The sequence below is a fragment of the Pelodiscus sinensis genome, chromosome 1 (assembly GCF_049634645.1).
Source record: "Pelodiscus sinensis isolate JC-2024 chromosome 1, ASM4963464v1, whole genome shotgun sequence".
NCBI lineage: Eukaryota > Metazoa > Chordata > Testudines > Trionychidae > Pelodiscus > Pelodiscus sinensis.
The window spans coordinates 171,694,989-171,714,732 of NC_134711.1; the positions used below are offsets into that span (position 1 = coordinate 171,694,989).

Consider the following 19,744-nt stretch of genomic DNA (forward strand, 5'->3'; position numbering starts at 1 on the left):
TCCAGGACCCTATGTGATGCTTTCCTTGCAGTCCTGCCTGGTAGGACTTGGACTTGCTAGTTCCCTAGGCAGAAAGCCAAATGCCAGACATGCTTGGCATGCCCCCTGAAATCAGTTCACAGTTCTTGGACTGCTGATTGAGAACCATTACTCCAACTGCCAAGTAATCTTGCAGTTCAAAGGGAGAGATTATATATTGTTACCAAGAGAGTGTATCCCATTGGACACCACGTGTGGAATATTCAAATCTACAATACAGTACGGAATTTTTACAGCAAGCTTCTAGTGACCATCTTTGTCACTATTGTTTTTTTTTAAGAGGATTACAACAATTCTAGAAAAATCAAGTTACTTAGAGCTGCTCCTTCACTTTTCTAGCCTTTATCACCATCTCTTATATCTCTCACTGTCCTTAGCCTCTATCTTATTTCTAACAGTAACACGTAACAGAAGGAAATCCCAGGAAAAGAGAAACAAATATTTGTCAGAGCTTAGGCAAGTAGTTTTATTTAAGAACATATTTTAAAAGGCTGTATATAAATCTCAGAAATATGACATTTTTCCCAAATGCAGATAATGTACATACCAACAGTTCAACTGACAAGATTTTATAATATTGATGATGCACCACCACTTCCAAGACTGCACCCCCAGAACCTCAAGTTACATAAACATTTTTAAATAAAGACAGGTGTTACAAGACTAAAGCTACCGGTACCAAGATTTAAATAGGGCAAGTCTTAAAAACATAACTCCAATCTTCAAATTGTATCACTTAGTTAAACAAAGGAATGTCATAGTAAGCTATGCACTGGGGAAAATACACCAAGTGCAATATTATTCTTTGTTTAAAATTCAGTGGTTTGTGCCAATATACAGTACCAAAACTAGAATTAGTTACAAAATAAATAACTTAGTTGCACTTAAATGTATCAACCACATAAGGTTGTTTAAAAAATAATGAACAGACCATGTCCAATGTATGTTAACTTCTCTAGAAAAAGAATCCTAGCTAAAAATCTCTATCCCTTTTGGAAACTAAGCAAACTCATCCCTCCTTAAAAGAAAATGCACTTGTGGACTTACACTTAAGGAAATAAAAAGCTTACTTGGACAATTTTCCCATCCTCCCAGACTTAGGGCTCTTAAATCTTTCCAATACATTTTTGTTGCAAGGTTCACATTTTGAAATTCCTCTTAACCCCCCTTGCTACTTTCCTGAGACTTAAAAAGCTTTTCTGGTTCAATTTAATTAGCTATGATTTGATTCTGATTTTATGCAGTTATCCTGCTAGTTTTACACAGCAGGATTAAAAACAAAAATTAGCATTGGGTGCCTAGTCGTAATTCGAACACACTTTAAATGCTATGACCAAGATTTAGAGCAGGATAAATGTTAATTCTTGCAAATATTTCTGCATATATGTGAAGTTAACACATCGCAATATCTGCAAGATAAGGGTCCGAAAATGCAATTGCGTACTGTAACACATACTGATATTTGTCTGTGATTTCTTTGAAAGATCTTCTTAAAGTTAGGGTAGTTTCAAGAATTACATGCCTCCCACACCCTTATTATTTTGCAGTTTTACAGCCACTTATTAAAATAGTTTCCTCTTGTTGTGCAGGACCCATATACACAGAGGGCATAACAGTCCTTCAGAAAAAAGAATAGTAGCAGAAATTCTTTCTCCATAGAGAAAGCTTCTTGGTTTTCCCTGATTATGGTTTAAAAACTGCTAGCAGCAGTATCTGAAATACTCTGTAAACTCAAGAGACAAGGCCACTTTAAAATGGTAGGGTTACACAACTGTTACCTTTCACACTTAAAATACAACTTATTTCAGGTAGGGATATTCGAGTGTAAGCTTACTGGTAAATCATCATAAATACATGCACTCCTCCTCACCTCACTTCCTCCCCACTGCAGAAGGTAAGGGGGGCAGGCCCAGCCAAAGAGTTTGTGGGGCCAAAGGCAGCATGGTGGTTGGCCATGCTGTGCAGCTCACAGCCAGAGCAGCGAGCAAGCAGACGGCAGGGCATCAGCCAGCATCGGGCCATAGGAAATCACCTTGCTCGCCTTGTACTTCCTCCTGATCTGCAGGTGGGAGCCAGTACTTGTGGGAAGCCAGCTTTTAACCCGGTTTCTCGCAAATATCGGCTCCCTCAGAGTTGACTGCCCCACCCCCCATACTGAGGAAGCAGCAAGGGGAAAGGGGGAGAGAAATAGGAGCTTTAAAGCCAGCTCTTCACAACCACTGTCTCCCGCCTCCCCTCCACCCTGCCATTTGTAAACATGTTCCAACTGAAAGTTTCAGTGCATACATGTTTACACAAATACATTTTAACATCCCTAGTTTCAGATTTGTTAAACAAATTTTGATTATCTGCTGCTAGGAGATGACAATACCCTCTTTATTGACTATGGATAAAAAAAAGTTTATAAACAGGAGCTGCTATTCAGTATTCCATTTTATCCCTTAAAAAAAAAAAGAGGAATGATTAGATAAGTCTCTTTACAACCTTCCTCTGAAAGCTGAGGCTCAAGAAGTCAACTTCTATTCCTTTTATTTATGAACCTATCAGTAATCAAAACAGTTATCAAAAGGTAGCATACAGCTAGTTACATCCCAATTCCTGTGCTATATGTATGGCTTTCTCTGTTCAATTTACAGAATGGAGGCAAGCATCAGGAATCTGAAAATATATAACAATATACTAGTCATCAGGTAAACAGAGTTGGATTTAATTTAAGGGAACAAGTTAATAAACTGTAGCAATTCTCTTAGCTGAGCACCAATGCATTTCATGGGAAATAAAAGGTAGGGGTGTGTTGGCTGAGAAACGTGTATGAACATATGCAGGGCCTAATGTGTTTAATGTAAAAGCCTCTTGGTTTTATAATAAAAACTTTTGTCTACATGGCAGGAATGACAGTATTAATATCAGGAGGCAGACACCTGCTTAAAAAAACATTAAAAGGACCACGGCTGCCTTTCTAGCTGATGACAAACTGAATCAGAGGCATCAGTTAGGAAAATGCATTGTAAAGCAAACATTTCAACAACATGAAAAGCTAAAAAAAAAAAAAAATCTTAATTTTTTTGATTGCAGTAAGTCTTCTATTAAAGAAAGACAAGAGAGCCATAAATAGTGTCAGCAATAACCCCGTGCTGTAATAAACAGCAGCACAAGAATACTAACTGAAGTTGACAAATAGTATTCAAATAGGAAAACTACATTTAGGAAGGTGCTTTGAAGTGCTCAACTCTGTTTAATAAATTAGTTTAAGACGAACATTACCTATGCTATCTGCATTAATACTGCTACACCTCCTCACAGTAAATAAAAACAACTGGGAATGCCCACAGCATTATGACAACACTATCTACAAAATAGGTTCAAGCTCATGGTTACATTCCACTTCAAGTCTTCAGGCTCTGCTAATAAAATTTAGCAAGAAAATGTGTGCATCTTATTGGCAGTAGCATGTTTTCACAGCTATCAACTCAGGTTTTCATCCCATATCCAGTCTACAAACCACGGGGCAGGGATGGGTTGTGAGTGTGTATATCAGTATGTCCATTATTTTTGAATTGCTAATACCTTTAAAACATGGTAGAGCCAGCACACAATGAATGGTCTAGCAACACTTAAATGGAACAGAATTTTAAAAGGTAAATATTACATGACCAAGAGCAGGCTTCATTGTTTGTTGGGTAAGTCTCTGCACTGTCAGGAGTACAGTTTTTGAAACAGTGAATAATGGAATTGACAAGAATAAAGTTCAGTTGAAGTTAGTTTTTCGTAAGTGTCTATTAGGAATTTCTACAGCACTGACTTGGAGGGGCCAAGACCCTCCAACAATGCCAGCTTGGATAGCTACACCTATTACCACAGCCAAATCAGGATCTACAGAGGTGTTGGGTTCCTTCCCAAAGAACTCTTGAATAACTCTGCGTATGCGGGGAATGCGGGTGGAGCCCCCTACTAATACAATCTCATCCACTTCTGTCTTGTGTAGATGTCCTTCCTTCAACACCTGCTCAATAGGCACAAGAATCTTCTGAAACAGGTCCTCATTCAAAATCTCAAATAATTTTCTTGAGATTTCTGTTTCAAAGATAACTTTGACAGTGTTACTCTGTGTTTGTGAAAGGTCATCCCTTAAAAGGATGTCTTCCATTTCTGAAGATTTGTCTGCAATTATATTATTTATTTTTATCTGTTCTCTTTCTGAAAGTCCTTTTAAGTCCTTCCTTTCTGGCACAGTAAGAGAAACACTGACAGGAGAAGAATGGTGTAGAGTCAAATTTAACTTGACTGCTTCCACAGCCTGCCTAAGTCGATGTATTTCTTCCTTTCTGGAGGGCACAAAGCCATACTTTTGATGAATTTGGTCATACAAGTACTGCAGCAGTCGCTGGTTAAAGTCCTGTCCTCCAAGTTTGTTGTTACCTAAGACGTAAAAATATATCAAGACAGGTCACTCAAGAGTATGTCAAAAGGCAAAAAGATTCCATGTGTGTCATGTGCAGGACATTTTTCAAGGAACAACTATTATGATACAAAAGCTCATGGCACTAGGGAGGTTAAATTTTGTTTAATCAGCTACTCAAGTAGTTGAAAGGGGGGAAACTGCAGAGCTGCAGCAGGGTTAGCTCCTGGCCCTGGGAGCTAATCCTGTTGCAACTCTGCCTTTTAAATGTAGTAACAGTGGCCTGGCTTTTACTACATTTAAAAGGCAGAGGTGCAATAGGGAACCTGGCGCAAGCCAGGAATCAGCTGTCTTGGCTCGCACCTGGTCCCAAACGCTGTGCCTCTGCTTTAAAAGCATTTAAAAGGAAGAGGCATAGCACGGGAGAATCAGTTGTCCCGGCTCGCACCCAGTCCCAGTGTTTTTCAATGGAATGTTCAATACCAGTGTTCCCTGTAAGCTGTGTGCTAGGATAGCAACCAGGAGAGATTCAAATGTCACCCAGCTAATTAGCAGTGCACCCACAGCTGGCAGCAAGTGTTTCTACTGGTGGTGCACATCCACACATGCTTTTATGTGAATAAAATTTATTCTATACATGTAAAAATTAGAGGGAACATAGGACAATAGTCAACAATATTCAGTCCATCTTTTTATTTCGACTGAAAAAAGGAGTCTATATCATCCAATTGAACCACACTGAAAAGGCTGACTGCATTTATTACTCTTTTGGCTTCACTGAACAGTGCAGCAGGTATCAAAACTGATTAATTTGGGAATATCAACAATAATGCTAGACGCAGATCTGTCTGAATCCAGGTCATCTGCAAAGCAATTGTGTGCTTACCACATAGGTTTGCAAGGCATTGCGGCCACAATTCTTTGCCAAGTGATGAATCATTTTGGCATATTTGTGTTACAAAATCTGTTTCTGGGTTAACAGAGTATGAGCTCTCCACAACCTTTAACATCTGAACTGAAGCCAAGAACAGAAGGGGACTATTCTAAAATACCCTTCAATTATAGGACAAATCCCCTGGACTCAGACAGATGGAGGTAGTAGAATGCTTTGAAACACCACCAGCTCCAGGCACAGTAATTGTAATGTGCACAAATGTTGAACGTCACAAACTAGAGCACAACTTACTTTAAAATACATCAGAGTGGATGAATTTCTCTTAATATCAGTTGCAAACCTAATTTTACAGTTACAGAAAATAGGGATTAGTTTGAGGGGCTCAACGGTCTGTCAAGTATGTCCATCTCAGCACATCAGCTTTAGCATGTTTTTTTTTTTTAAATATGTATCCATTGAAATTATGTAGAACAAATTTTCTACTTATGAAAAAATAACATGTTCTGTTGAAGTGTGGGTGACTTATTACCTGCCATTGCTCGTGTCAGAAACATCCCTCCTTGTTTATTCAACAATGAGACGTCCAAAGTTCCTCCACCCAAATCCACTACCAGAACATTAAACACATCAGCTTTATGGAGACCATAAGCCATAGCTGCAGCAGTGGGTTCATTAATCACTCGCAAGATCTCCAACCCTGAAAAAGCAAAACAAGTTAATGTGTTCTCATCACAATTGATAAGTCTGTATAGTACAGTAGATTATCCCAGCAAAAAGCTGTCAGCATCCAGCAGTTGCCAATGAGGAGAAGACACATTTGTGAGGCTGCAGCCAGGGAAAAAAGCTCTGGGATGCACCTCCCCACACTGCAGGCAGGGCAGCAGTAGAGAAAGAGGTGGCAGTGCAGAAGATGGGGCTTTCTACAGGGGGCCAAAGAGCTGCATAGGACCTCTCTGCTTTCCAGGGCTCATTATGGTCCACTGATTCTTTCCGAGGATGCAGTTCCCTGGCAGGGCACAGTCCAAAAGCGCGGGGAGAGTTATCAGGTAGGGATGTTAGAGGGTGAGACTTACTGATTATGGGTAACCAGTAGAGGCTGGTGTGCTAACCACCCATTATGGGCAAGTAGCTGGTCCCGCCCTGCAGGGCCCACCACAGGCAGAGGCATGCCAGCCCAGACACAGCAGCTCTCAGGCACGGGCGGGTGGAGGTGTGTGTGAGTGTGAGTGTGGGTGCTCCAGCCCGGTCCACTTCCCATTTAATCAGTTAACCAGTAAAACTGGTTAACCAATTCAATGGAATTTTGCATCCCTAGTACCATGTAGCTCCAGCATAGCGGCTACAGCTCTCTTCTCTGCCACAGCCCCCTTCCCAAACCACAAATCTTTACTTTCTGCGAAGTCCCTGTGCACAGGCACATTTGCAGGGCTACAGCAAGGGAAGGCACAACCGAACACTTCCTTCCTTGTCTGCAGCCTTAAAAGCTAGCCTGTACTTGTGGCCTTTCTTCAAAAAATATTCTTAATAAGCAAAATGCTGTTGCCAATATCCAAATCCCACTATCGTTAGAATCAATGGGATGTGATCTGATTAATAGCAACATTTTGCTGGGAAATAAAATTAATACCTGGGTTGCCATTAAGCAGATTCTAATGTACATTTAAACAGAAAGTCTATTAAAATATTCTATTAGTATCAATAAATTTTGTTCAATGTGAGAGAGAAAGTTCACAGGGAATTACATCTGCTATGGCTTTAACTTTTAACAGTAACCCCCATGTGTTTTTTTTCAAAAAGGTAAGTTGGGTTGGCCTTAATCTTATTTTTATTTGAATCTGATTTATTCCCATGAGATTTCCTGTATACTTTTCTCTACTTGAAGGTTTTTAAATCTATTTCCTTTAGAAATAGTATTTGAGCATACTAACTGTACATGTCATTTGTAGTTCCCTCCGGTTATTAGTGATTTCTAATATTCTAAACTAGTGTAAAGTGTGCTCCGCAGAGCCTCAGGGCTCTGCGAGGTTGACAAACTGAAAACATCAATAGTACAACACATACACTCAGTGGACCACTGGGGTTCCGCATAAATTTTTACGCAAGTAAAGGGCTCCGGAACCCAAAAAGTTTGAGAACCGCTGTTCTAAACCGATCAAGTTTTCTGACACTGACTGCTGCTATTCTACATTTCACAAAAAACTTAGGGTATGTCTACACTTGAACCTTAGTTTGAACTAGGGATGAAAATGTAGGCATTCGAAATGTTCAATGAAGCGCGGATTTAAATATCCCGCACTTCATTAGCATGATCTCGCCGGTGCATTGCTCCGATCAACAGCTGTTTCGAAAGTGCACGCTGGGACGCGTTGGTTCGAACCAAGGGGTTTGGTTTGAACTAACATTACTCCTCATTTAAGGACGTTCATTTGAGGAGTAACGTTGGTTCGAACTAACACATCCCGGTGCGCACTTTCACTTTCGAAACAGCTGTTGATCGGAGCAACGCACCAGCGAGATCATGCTAATGAAGGGTGGGATATTTAAATCCCCGCTTCATTGACCATTTAAAATGCCTACATTTTCATCCCTAGTTCGAACTAGGGTGCAAGTATAGACATACCCTTAGAGTAGATGAGTAAACCTCAGTGTCATTCAAAGAATAGAAAGGAAAAATACCAGAAAAATGTATTACCTGCAAGGTTAGCTGCCTTAATAGTGTAGTTTCGTTGTCTTTCATCAAACTCTGCTGGCACTGAAATGACAGCATTGGAAACTGGCATTCCAAGGTACTCCTCTGCCATCCTCTTTAATTTCAATAACAGTTGAGACCCAATATACTCAGGTGAGACATTATATGTTTCATTTGTTGTCACTGAAAATTCAGCTGCTCCATTGTTGTTGAAAATCTGGAGAGGGAAGTTAGCACAACCCACAAGTGTGAAACACAGCCCACCTTTCACTGAACAAAATTATTTTGTGAAACTGTACTTGGATATGTAGAACTCCTGCTAAGAGTGGTAAGTTTGCTAGTCTTAAATATTCTAAGCCAATTTTCTTTACGTGTCATAAAAGACATAACACGAAGGCACTCAAGCTGCCAGAAAATGTGCCTTTTGTCTATTTTGCCTAAACACATCAATGAGTCAAAATTCAAAGTAGGGTCTCACAGTATCAAAATGAATAATCCTTTACAAGAGTACATTCAAGGGAATGAAAGTTGTTTCTGATACGTGACGTTTAATATCCATTATTTTAAGTATCTTAGGGTATGTCTACACTACCCTCCTAGTTCGAACTAGGAGGGTAATGTAGGCATACCGCACTTGCAAATGAAGCCCGGGATTTGAATTTCCCGGGCTTCATTTGCATAAGCGGGGAGCCGCCATTTTTAAATCCCCACTTGTTCGAACCCCATGTAGCGCGGCTACACGGCGCTCGAACTAGGTAGTTCGGACTAGGATTCCTATTCCGTAGGACGAGGTGTACCGGTAGTTCGGAATAGGAATCCTAGTCCGAACTACCTAGTTCGAGCGCTGTGTAGCCGCGCTACAAGCGGGGATTTAAAAATGGCGGCTCCCCGCTTATGCAAATGAAGCCCGGGAAATTCAAATCCCGGGCTTCATTTGCAAGTGCGGTATGCCTACATTACCCCGCTAGTTCGAACTAGCGGGGTAGTGTAGACATATCCTTATTGTGCTAGTTTAATTTCACCATTACTAAGAGAGACTTCTTTTGTTAGATCCAGGCCCATTTACTATTATAACCAAATCTGCTAAAAAGACTTAAAATTTCCTCTCTATACATTCAATTTAAGTAAAAGACTAGCTATCTATAATCATGAGAAACAAATGCATTGAGAACAATGACAGATGTGATTATATAATGTGTACAAATATTTGGTATATACAAATCAATTGACATATACTGGAAAACACTATTTTGGTTAGCATCTTATATATTATCAACAGGTAAGATTCTACTTAATATGTTGGGATACAAAACAAGGCTATAAATCAACTAACTAAGGGGGAGGGCGGGTACCGGAATAAATAAAAATAAATGTAGTCAATAGAAAGTGAGGCTCCATTTCAGAGAGAATATTCTTGCACATTTCAGTACTCTCCTGCTCAGAACAAAAGAGGGTCATGTGCGTATTCATGAGCCATCATACCGACTAAGCCTAAATTTGGCATTTGCCAACACAACTCCCATTCCCATATACTCTTCTCTCAGATTTTTCCTTCTGTTGTGAAACAAGCTGATTTGTTAAAGTTCCAAATCTCACACCTCTCTGCCTCAAATTCATATAACAATACATTCTACTTTCATGCAATGATCGTAAGTATAAAAGTAACATGGGGTATAACAGTTAATCAAGAACAAAAACCTATAAAAATAATGTAATTTTAAATGTTTACAATTTCTATTTTCAGATCCCACCATATTTTTTCCCTGAAACGCTACATCTACATGACAGACAAAGGCAACTAGATCTGCTCCCTCTGAATATGATATATGAAACTATAGTTTGGATTAAAATGGTGAAGATTGCTGTCTGTTTACCTTAAATGGATATCTGCTACTTTCATTTTTCAGCTCTTCTGGAGTGAAGATTTTCCCTATGAATCTTTTGGAGTCATATACCGTATCCTGTGGATTAGAATCTGCTAGTTCTAGGCCATCATATCCCACATACACATCTGTGTCTGTGAATGACACTATGCTTGGTATGCTGTTATGCCCACTTTCATCTGAAATAACTTTCACTTGCCCTGTGCCAGGAAGGAACACACCAACAGAGCAGTAAGTGGTGCCAAGGTCAATTCCAATCACTTTTGGTGTAGGCATAGGTAGATACTGTTGTGCCAGATAGCCAGCCAACAAAAGGGCCAAGACAGCTGAACCTGTGAGAGGAATAAAAGACAGTGTCAGAGCACCCATCCCAAAAATATGGAAATCTTCAAAGCTATAATTCAAGTTGTGACAACTCTAAACTGAGCACCAGTCCTGTCCAAGGCAATAGGGGTTAGTTAAGACTTTTAAAATCATAGTTTGGAAGCCAACCAGTTCACAGATGTTAGTTTTGTACAAAATATAACAACATATTTAGTGGTTAGACTATGAAACTCTAAATTGCTGCATGCATTGATCTCACTTGAAATATATGTATTCTATGCTACAGAGAAATAAATAAGTTTTGCTTTGAAAATGTAAGCTTTGTACTCATGAACTCAGGCATGGAATTATCTCTCTCCTTCTCCCTCCCCCACCTGCACTCCCCCTACTAAGAAAAAACCTATCAAGATTAAAGAGGCTGTTAAGGAACATCAAAAATATAAAGGATTAGCAAAGAATAACACTATCACATCTTGGACATGTTACATGCAAGGGAGATTTTTAAATGGACTGGAAGGCTAAATCCAAAAGACAAAATAGGGTCAGGCGAAAAACTCGTTTCTTTGCTGTCTGAATTCTTACTGTGAGAAAGAAACTTAACTAAGGCAGAGACTTCCAAGGGTTACCCCCTTGGCCCAACCTGAAGTAAAACTGACTATTTCTCTGTCATCTTTAGCAACTGTGGATGGTAATTAATTTGTGCATATATACTTCTTGCACCTGTAAATAACTTTCTTATTTCTTTCACCTAATTAATAAGCCTTCATATAGTTTGTTACAGGACTGGTTACGGGTGTTGTCTTTGGTGTAAGATCTCAGGGTAAATGATGAGGATGACTGGTTTCTTTGGAGTAGGAGCAACTTGAATATTTTATGATTTTTCATGTGACAATTTATCCCTAAGTCTAGCTTGCCTGGGTCGCAAGATAGACTGGAGCGCTCAAAGGGATGGTTTTTGACTGTGAATTCTCGTACAGTGGCCCAGAAGTTCATACTTGTTACTAAGTTGGTGAAATCCAACTACAGAACACTGCCAATTTAGTGCAGCTTCCCTTTTTGTGAAAATTTAAAGGAGGGAATGATACATAAAAAAATAATGCGGCAAAGTGCTTTACAAAAACTAATTAATCAATTTATATGTGTGGTATGTAAGTATAATCTCTAAATTACACATATAGAAAATCAAAGAAAGACTATACAATTTGCTCAAGGTCACACAACAAATCAGTGAAGTAGCCAGAATAAGATTCAGGAATTTCTGGCTACCAGAAAGGACACAGTCTCAATGACCTGCTAACCTGCATCCTACTTCAGAAGACATTCAAATCTGCACTTGAAAGGGAATCCTCTGAACTGGCATTCATGCTAAAATTCGACACCCTCCGCACCGGACTTAACAAAGACCCCAACTATCTTACACATTACAAAGATAGCTTCCCCAATTATCACCTCTAATACTACTAACTCACAGACATTTCCCCTTCCCCACCTCTAATATTAACTCACTGGCATTCACCTTCCTTCCCCCCCCCCCCCCCCATCCCCTTTCTGTTCTGTAATGTGATTTGTCCTTTTCATGTGTGTTCATTTTTTTAAATTGTATCCTTTGGTATATATGGTTGTGACTGTTTTCTTCCATTATTTGATCTGAGGAAGTGGGTCTGGCCCACGAAAGCTCATCATCTAATAAACCATCTTGTTAGTCTTTAAAGTGCTACATTGTCCTGCATTTTGCTTTGGCTACCAGTCCAGCACTCAAGTGACATCTCTATTTTGCTCTCCTGCGAATCAATGGGCAAAGATGATGTTAAGGTGTTTTTCTGACAGACAAGATGGGAAAGGAGTTGTGTGTGTTTATGTTTACATTTAATGTTCCCTCTGAAGGATGTTTGAGTGATACACTATATAAGACCTGTACCAAATGACGTCACCCATAGAAATGACTCAGACATAAGAATCTGGAAATGCCAATTTGAGAAGCTTCATGCCTCAATTTAAAAAGGTTGAGGGTTTAGGCTGATGTGTGACACTGAACTTGAACACATCTCTGATAGGTCATGGGCAAAAGCGCTGGATAAAATGCTCTTTGACAACCTTCTGAAGTTGAAAACACAGGGAGTAGCCAGCCCCCTGGGATGTGACTGGCCAGAGCTACCCGAAAATTTACATGTGAAAGCAAAGCTCAGCACCCGTAGCAGAGCAGAAATAAGAACTCGGGGCATAAATTAAAAATACACGGAGGACACCGCACTGTGGTACCCGTCAGCACTGTCAGCAAGATTTGGCATCAGTTATGCCGAGGCGCTTGCCCGCGCGGAACTGGGGTGACTAGGCAAAGAGCCACCCTTGCCCCAAAATAAGAGGGAAACAGGAAGCGCCGCTTCCAATGGTCACGCTCAGGCAAGTCCTGAAGGTTCCTATGAAGCCCACAGCGCGCGCCCTGCTCGGGAGCTAAGACTCTGAATCCCCCCCCCCCCGCAGGGACCCCCAGGGAGCGGGTGACGAGACAGGAAAGGTCCCGGCGACGGGGCTGCCCGAGCAGAGCCAAGGGGCCCGAGAGCCGGGACCGCAGCGAACTCCCCCATCCCCCAAGCCTCTCCCCTCCGGGGCCAGCACCGAGCCCGGGACTCAGACAGGCGACACCCCCCCCCTCCCCCAGCCGCTCCGGCCCCGCGCGCTCACCCAGCACCGTCATCTCGCCGGCCATTTCCCCAGCGCGCCGGCCGCTCGCCACAAGCTGCCACTTCTGTCACTGCCGGCTTCCGGCTCGCGGTGGCCGTTTGCTGACGCTCCCTTCCTCTCAGCTAGAGGCTGGGAAACCCCCCCCCTTCCCGCGCGGCACACTGGGAATTGGAGTCCACTCGTGCTTCCCCTGCCCGTTGCCGCTCAAGGGTCGCCCAGTCCATGGAAACGACAACTCCCGGCATCCAATGCGAGAAGGGGAACGTGCGTCCCGGGGTTAAACGTCATCAAAGACACGTTTCTAAACAAGCTTCCGCGCGAGAGGGCTGGGGGAAAGGTCCCGCTGCCTAGTGCGCCTGCGTCCAAAGAGAGGGCGGGGGCATCTCCCTCGCAGTGTCTGCTGGGGCGGGTAGTCTCATTGATGTAGCCTAGGCATGGGTAGCGCTTCCCGCCTGCACCCAGCAGCAGCGCTGCGGTGCACTGCTCTGCATGAGCCAGGCCCCAGCCATGAGACTGGTTATAAAACACAGAGGCTACATCTAGACTGGCATGATTTTCCGCAACTGCTTTTATCCGAAAAGTTTTCCGTTAAAAGCATTTGTAGAAAAGAGCGTCTAGATTGGCACAGACGCTTTTCCATGCCAATCTAGATGCGCTTTTGCGCAAAAAGCCCTGGTTGCCATTTTTGCGATCGGGACTTTTTTGCGCAAAACAATACCGTGTTGTCTGCACTGGCCCTCTTGCACAAAAGCATTTACGCAAGAGGGCTTTTGCCCGAACGGGAGCAGCATAGCATTTCCGCAAAGAACACTGACAATCTTACATGAGCTCATCAGTGTTCTTGCGGAAATTCAAGCGGCCAGTGTAGACAGCCAACCAGCCAAGCAATAACCCCCCAAACATCCTCTTGCTCTTTACTTTTAAACCCTCTAGAGCAAGCATGTCCAAAGTCCGGCCCGCGGGCCAATTGCGGCCCGTGTTCCGGTTTAATACGGCCCCCCAGGTAATTTGGCAATATCTATCTTTTATGGCCCCCAACGAATCCATATGTATTGAGATGAATACATTGTAAAATCTCAGTTAATGTCAGTTGGTCTAAATCAGTTATAAATATATTTGGACACAACATGTATACTTGGTGTTATGTTCCTGTTCATATTTTTTGAACTTAAAAGTTGACAGACAACCTTTATTACCAATAATATGTAATGTACTTTACAATGTTCCTGACATGTATTTCAGCTTCCTGGATTTTTTTTCATCTGGCCTTCAGATATGAAAGGCAGAGTGATTTAACACCTGTTTAGATTTGTCATCCATGTGACGAAATGAAAAGTATGCCGTTTGCAATAAACTTTGCATAAAATAGTTAATTTGCATTTAATTTTAATGGTTCAAAGAATGTCAGGCAAAATGGTCAGCCCTCATGCATGTTCACTTCATAAAATCTGGCCCTCTTTGAAAAAAGTTTGGACACCCCTGCTCTAGAGGCTACCTCTACACTTGCAGCTTCTTGCGCAAGAACTGTTTTGTGGAAGAGTTCTTGCGCAAAAAGTCTTCCTTAAGAGCACGTCTACACTGGCATGTGCTTTTGCGCAAGAGCATTCATGGCAGTGTGGACGCTCTCTTGCGCAAGAAAGCTCTGATGGTCATTTTAGCCATAAAGGTTTCTTGCACAAGAAATTCATGTTGCCTGTCTACACTGCCTTCTTGCACAAGAGGGCTTATTCTTCATGGAGGGAGGAATAACTCTTCCAGAAGAAGCCCTGTTTTCCAACGCTAGACTGTAAATTTACTTGCGCAAGAACGTGTGTTCAGTGTAGACACCCAGCAAGTTTTGCTCAAGAACAGTTGTTCTTGGACAAGAAGCCACCAGTGTAGACGTAGCCTCTAGAGGGTTTAAAAATAAAGAGCAAGAGGGTGTTTGGGGGTTATTGCTTGGCTGGTTGTAAAGCACTGCCCGACCCAAGCCAAAATAAAGTCTGTCCAAACCTTGAATGGTGGGCTGGCAGCCCTAACCGGAGAGCTCACTTTCCAGCTTGTTTACCTTGCCATGAGGGCTGCTGTACAACATTTAGGAAAGCTGAGATTTTCCCCATAATTCCATATTCCCAGCATTAAGGAAAAATCCCCCACCAAATAAGGCAGGATTTGTGATAAATGTTACAGTTGGCCAGGGGGTAGATGTAGACAGAGCCTCTTCAGGCATCATTTCCAGAGACTTGGCTACCTTGCCTTGCTAACCCAAGCATTCATAAATTAGGCTTCATAAGCATCTAGGGTTGCCAGATGTCCGGTATTGACCGGGACAGTCCAGTATTTCCACCTCCTGTCCGGTATTGTGATTTTCTCCCCCGGCCAGGAGGCGAAAATACCGGACATCTGGCAACCCTAGTGCCCGGGCCCAGCCCCCGGTCTCCCCCCCTCACCCTCATGCGTACCTGGCCGTGGGCAAAAAGCCTGAAGACCAAGGGGAAGCAATGCCTTCCCTGGGTCTTAGTGCTCAACTTCTCTCTCTTCCTATCCCTATTCTAACTCTGCAAGGGTCCATGCCGTTTTAATGCTGTTTTAATGCTGTTTTATTAAATATATTTGCTTAATAGGTTTCGGAGTCCTTTTTTTGCTCAACAACATTGGTCTCCCTCCCTTTTTTTTTCCTCAACAGAATTTTTTCCCCGGTGTTTTTTTTTGGGGGGGGGGGGGGAATTCGGTATTTTTGGTTCAACCATCTGGCAACCCTATAAGCATCACAAAATTGGCTTAAAACCATTGAAACCAGAATTTTTTTTTAATGATGAATGTTGGGACTTTTTTTATTTACCTTCAGGTTTCGGAGGTTTTATGATTCACTCAGGTTGCGGCTACCAGCATAGTTAGAAATGTATTTGTTCAAAATGAAAGCTGAGATTCTGTCACTTGATTTCATGAACCTAGGCCTTAAAGAATCAAATATTGTCTGACAGACTTCTGATAAAAACTGTAAGAGTTAGCAACTCTGTCCCCACTGCTAGTGAGGCAGGTGATCAGCTCTGTTGTTTAGGTCTGGCCCAATAGGGTTTCAAATCTCAGTGACAACTTCAGGGCTTCTGCTGGCCTCTGGGAGAGTTGAGCTCATCTCACACATCACTCCTTTCACAAGCTCCAAAATCATTCCAGGCCTTGTAGGCAAAACAGCAGAGATAATTTTCTTAAGCTTGCCTAACACTTTTCATTAAAACAATTTTTGTGACTTCTTCAAAATGATCTCATGTCTCTTTGCAATATTAAAAGCATTCTTTAATATTTTAGAAACAATCATTTACAGAGAGCTCCTTTCTTTGTGCATTTGTAACTTGTGAGAGGGGAGACTTCCAGGGAAAGACAGCAATGTCCCTTCTCACATCATGAGGAGTGAAAAGTCTGTCTAGGACTTTGCACATAGAAAACTAAGGTTTTCTGCAAAACTGACTGTAGTAATTATGCCTAGAAATCATACACCAATGCCCCATGTTTAGCCTTTTCTAGATATAATAATATGAATTGTAAAATAAAACTAATTACAATAAAATACAATGTTGCTATTTGTTAAACTATTTGCTCAATGATAATTTGCTCCTCTGATGAGGAGCAGCAGCAGAGTCTCAGGGCCTTGTAGGTCATTTTCATGTTTGGATCAGAAACAGGTCATGGAATAAGGTATTTTCATAGTTCAATTTATTTATTTATAATATGTACATGTATGCTGTTTTCTGAAATTTGAATGGTAAATAATAGCCTATATGGAGAAAATTTAGGCCAGTCATCTTTGCCCAGTCTTGAAGCAACTCTATTGATTCTGTTTCTCCTCAAATGCACAGACACTGACACTCAAAAACTGGCAGATTGGAGCTTACCACACACTGGCCTGATCTACACATAAAAGTTGCACTGCATTAACTATATTGACATACAAATGACAAATTCCTCTGATAGAGAACTGGTTACACCGCTATAAGTTATTTCTCAGATGGAAAGATGATGACTCCATGAATAAGCATGATGTGAGTTCCATTCCACTTCCCTTAATGACTTTCAAGGTACAGTGATTGTATTCTGTGATGAGTTTTAACTTGACTGATTACATCAATTATCCTTAATGGCAAACTATTATATCTTCCTGCAGTGAGTTCCACAGGGCAAATATGCATTCTGTAATGTACATTCATTTCTGGTTCTTCTCACTTCTGGGTTTTCTTGTGTCCCTTTAAGGTCAGCTTGTCATTTTTGAAGAGTTTGGTTATATACACACACAAATAATCTTTCTTCCCCCTATGTGCATGTGGTAGAAGAAGGCCTATTCACAATAGATCATGAGTCAACATGTCATCAGTCCATCACTCATAAATCCGGTACATAAGCCACAGTAGATTTATAGCTTTCAGATATAATCCATTTATAGTTTTTTTGGCTCATGGGCTTGACTACTTAATGTCAAGTAAGTAAGCAATTTACCTATGCGTATTCATGGGTCATCATGCCCATGAGGATGGTTGATTTCATCCTGTTCCCAATAAAACGGAACATGGGTTTTTTAGTGAGCCATTTACAAACTCCCTCATGCAAACTGTTCAAGCAGCTGGTCCTTTGCCTGTCAGAATGATCAGAGAGAATGTTCCATGTCATGTCAGAGAAGGTGTAATGCCTCATCAGTCTTCATTTAAAATAAAAATCCTAGCAGCCACCCACTGGGTGCACTCGGATGTGATTTTTCAATTACGTATTCAACCATATTCTTTTCCATAAATCACAGGTGAATACCTTACCATGGATTCTTTAACTGTCTAGTTCTAAAGCTCAGTCATTGTTAAGTTATTGGGAAGGGAAGAAAGGGTTTGATTTTTTTCCACCCTCGCAAAACTCAAAAAGCAGATGGACCAATTTTATCTATTCATTCACTCTTCCTCAGAGAAAAAGAGTTTTAGTGAGAATTAAAATGAGCAATGCAATAAAAAATGTACTGCACCATAATTACAGCATTGCTACTAAGCAAATGTTACAATAAAGTAGACCTCTCTGAAAGTCCAAACCCCTGTAAAAGTTCTAGTGCTTCTGTCTTTGTTTGTCTTTTAAACTGCTTTATCAAAACATTGGAAGGAGGTGGTTGAGAGGAAGGGAAAATGTGGATAGACATTTCTTTGCAGACCTAAATGTTTGATGGTTTTATTCTTGGGATTAAAAATGTGCAGTGTATATCAGCAGACTGACTCAGCCTGCACACCAAAGAAAACTCTCCACCCACAGAATTCCAGTCCTCTTTTCTTCAGAGCTTCATTCCTTCCCTGCAAAATAAAGCAATTTAACACAAGTTTAACATGTCAATCATACCCTTTCCTCTTTGACTCATGGTCTCTTGGGCTTGGTCTACACTAGGACCTTAGTCCAAAATTAGCCCTTCCAAGGTCGAATTTGTAAGTGATCCACACTACCAGCCTCGTTATTCTGGAATTAGGGGTTGCAGAAATTGAACTGCTTTTCATGAGGAATAATGCTATTCCCGAACTTGTAAGTCAAAAACAATGTTAGTGTGGATGCTTCCGTGCCACTAATTCAAACTAATTGGCCTCTAGGAGGCCTCCCGCAGCTCCCCAGAGTGCTTCCCGGGGCTCTGAGTCTAAGGTGGCACTTCCACATGAACAGAGCCTGCCTCGGACTACATTCAATTCTTTCCCGTAGTGAGGACACAGAACTTTTGTAAAATCGGGTGCCCAGAATTCAAATTTAGTAAATTCAAAATAATCTCCTAATGTAGACATTGCCTTGCAGGACCTATTTACTCTCAACACTGGCCTGAGTCAAGTCAAATCAAGCTTGAATGCAGAACTACAATCCAAAGGTTCATGTGTGATCACGTACTGTCTCCCCCCAACCACTGCTACAAGAGCTTTTTTATGTCTTGTAGCTCTTAACTTGCTTTTAGGGCCAGGCAATTGTCAAACTATCAGCCCATCTTTGGCCTCACAATCTCTCCTGGGAGGCAGCTGATTAGTCCCAGGTGAAGTGAACCCAAGCCTCCTTAAAGGACTAGCTGTCCTGTGACAACATGTCAGTGGGGGTTGAAATATTGTGGCCATAATTTACCTGTTCATATCCAAGTGCTTATTTATGCTTATTTGTGCTACAGCTCTTGTAGGTGGAAGGCTGTCAGTGATTAATTTCCTGAAATGTGCTATATCCATGTGTAAGGAAATAGAAACTTGGGGGAATGCAGCATCCTCTCTTCTGTTACCATACAAAGGGGGAGCTCCCCTTCCTCTCCCTGGCTTGGAGGAGCAGTGCTTCTCTACAGCTCTCCTTCCTTGGTTTGTGCAGTGAAAGCTCCTCCCTCCAGTCCTTTAACCAGCTATTTCTGTGTAATCTCCAGAGCTACATGTGGTTCAGGAGGGTAGTCAAGACATACAGTTTGGTTCCATCTCTGCTGGAGAACCCAACCAAGACACATGTGAGATAAACACCTAGGAAATCAAGCCATTTATTGAAGTACCTAAACCTTAAAAACTATTTTTAACCTAGACAAAAAACAAGTTGTTCCTTCTCATTAACATTCCATGTTAAAAATTATAGAAACACAGGAACTTCATGGATAGTGCCTTGATCAAGTTAGCACATTGAGAATTATCTTCCTCTATATAACTTGGTAAGAGCAATTTTTTGAGTTTTCATGTTAAAACTATTTGGTTCAAGCTATTTAGAAAAATATCTGCTCTTCAATTTAGGTGCAAAAAATTATAACTGAAAATATATTGTCATGGGACAAATTCTGAACATTGGGCACATGAGTAATCTTTACTTAGAAGTACAGCTATATTCATTCTGTT

The 19,744-nt window shown here is 41.3% G+C and overlaps 1 protein-coding gene across 1 annotated transcript; it reads right to left on the reverse strand.

The window, feature by feature from the left end:
* Positions 1–785: 785 nt before the first annotated feature.
* On the reverse strand, positions 786–13,089 carry HSPA13 (heat shock protein family A (Hsp70) member 13). Its single transcript, XM_075909837.1, has 5 exons — positions 12,912–13,089; positions 9,897–10,237; positions 8,026–8,239; positions 5,863–6,030; positions 786–4,458 (listed from the first exon to the last, which is right to left on the reverse strand). The coding sequence occupies exons 1-5, from the start codon at positions 12,934–12,936 to the stop codon at positions 3,788–3,790; spliced, it is 1,419 nt and encodes a 472-aa protein (XP_075765952.1). The 5' UTR covers positions 12,937–13,089; the 3' UTR covers positions 786–3,787.
* Between the last annotated feature and the right edge of the window lie 6,655 nt (positions 13,090–19,744).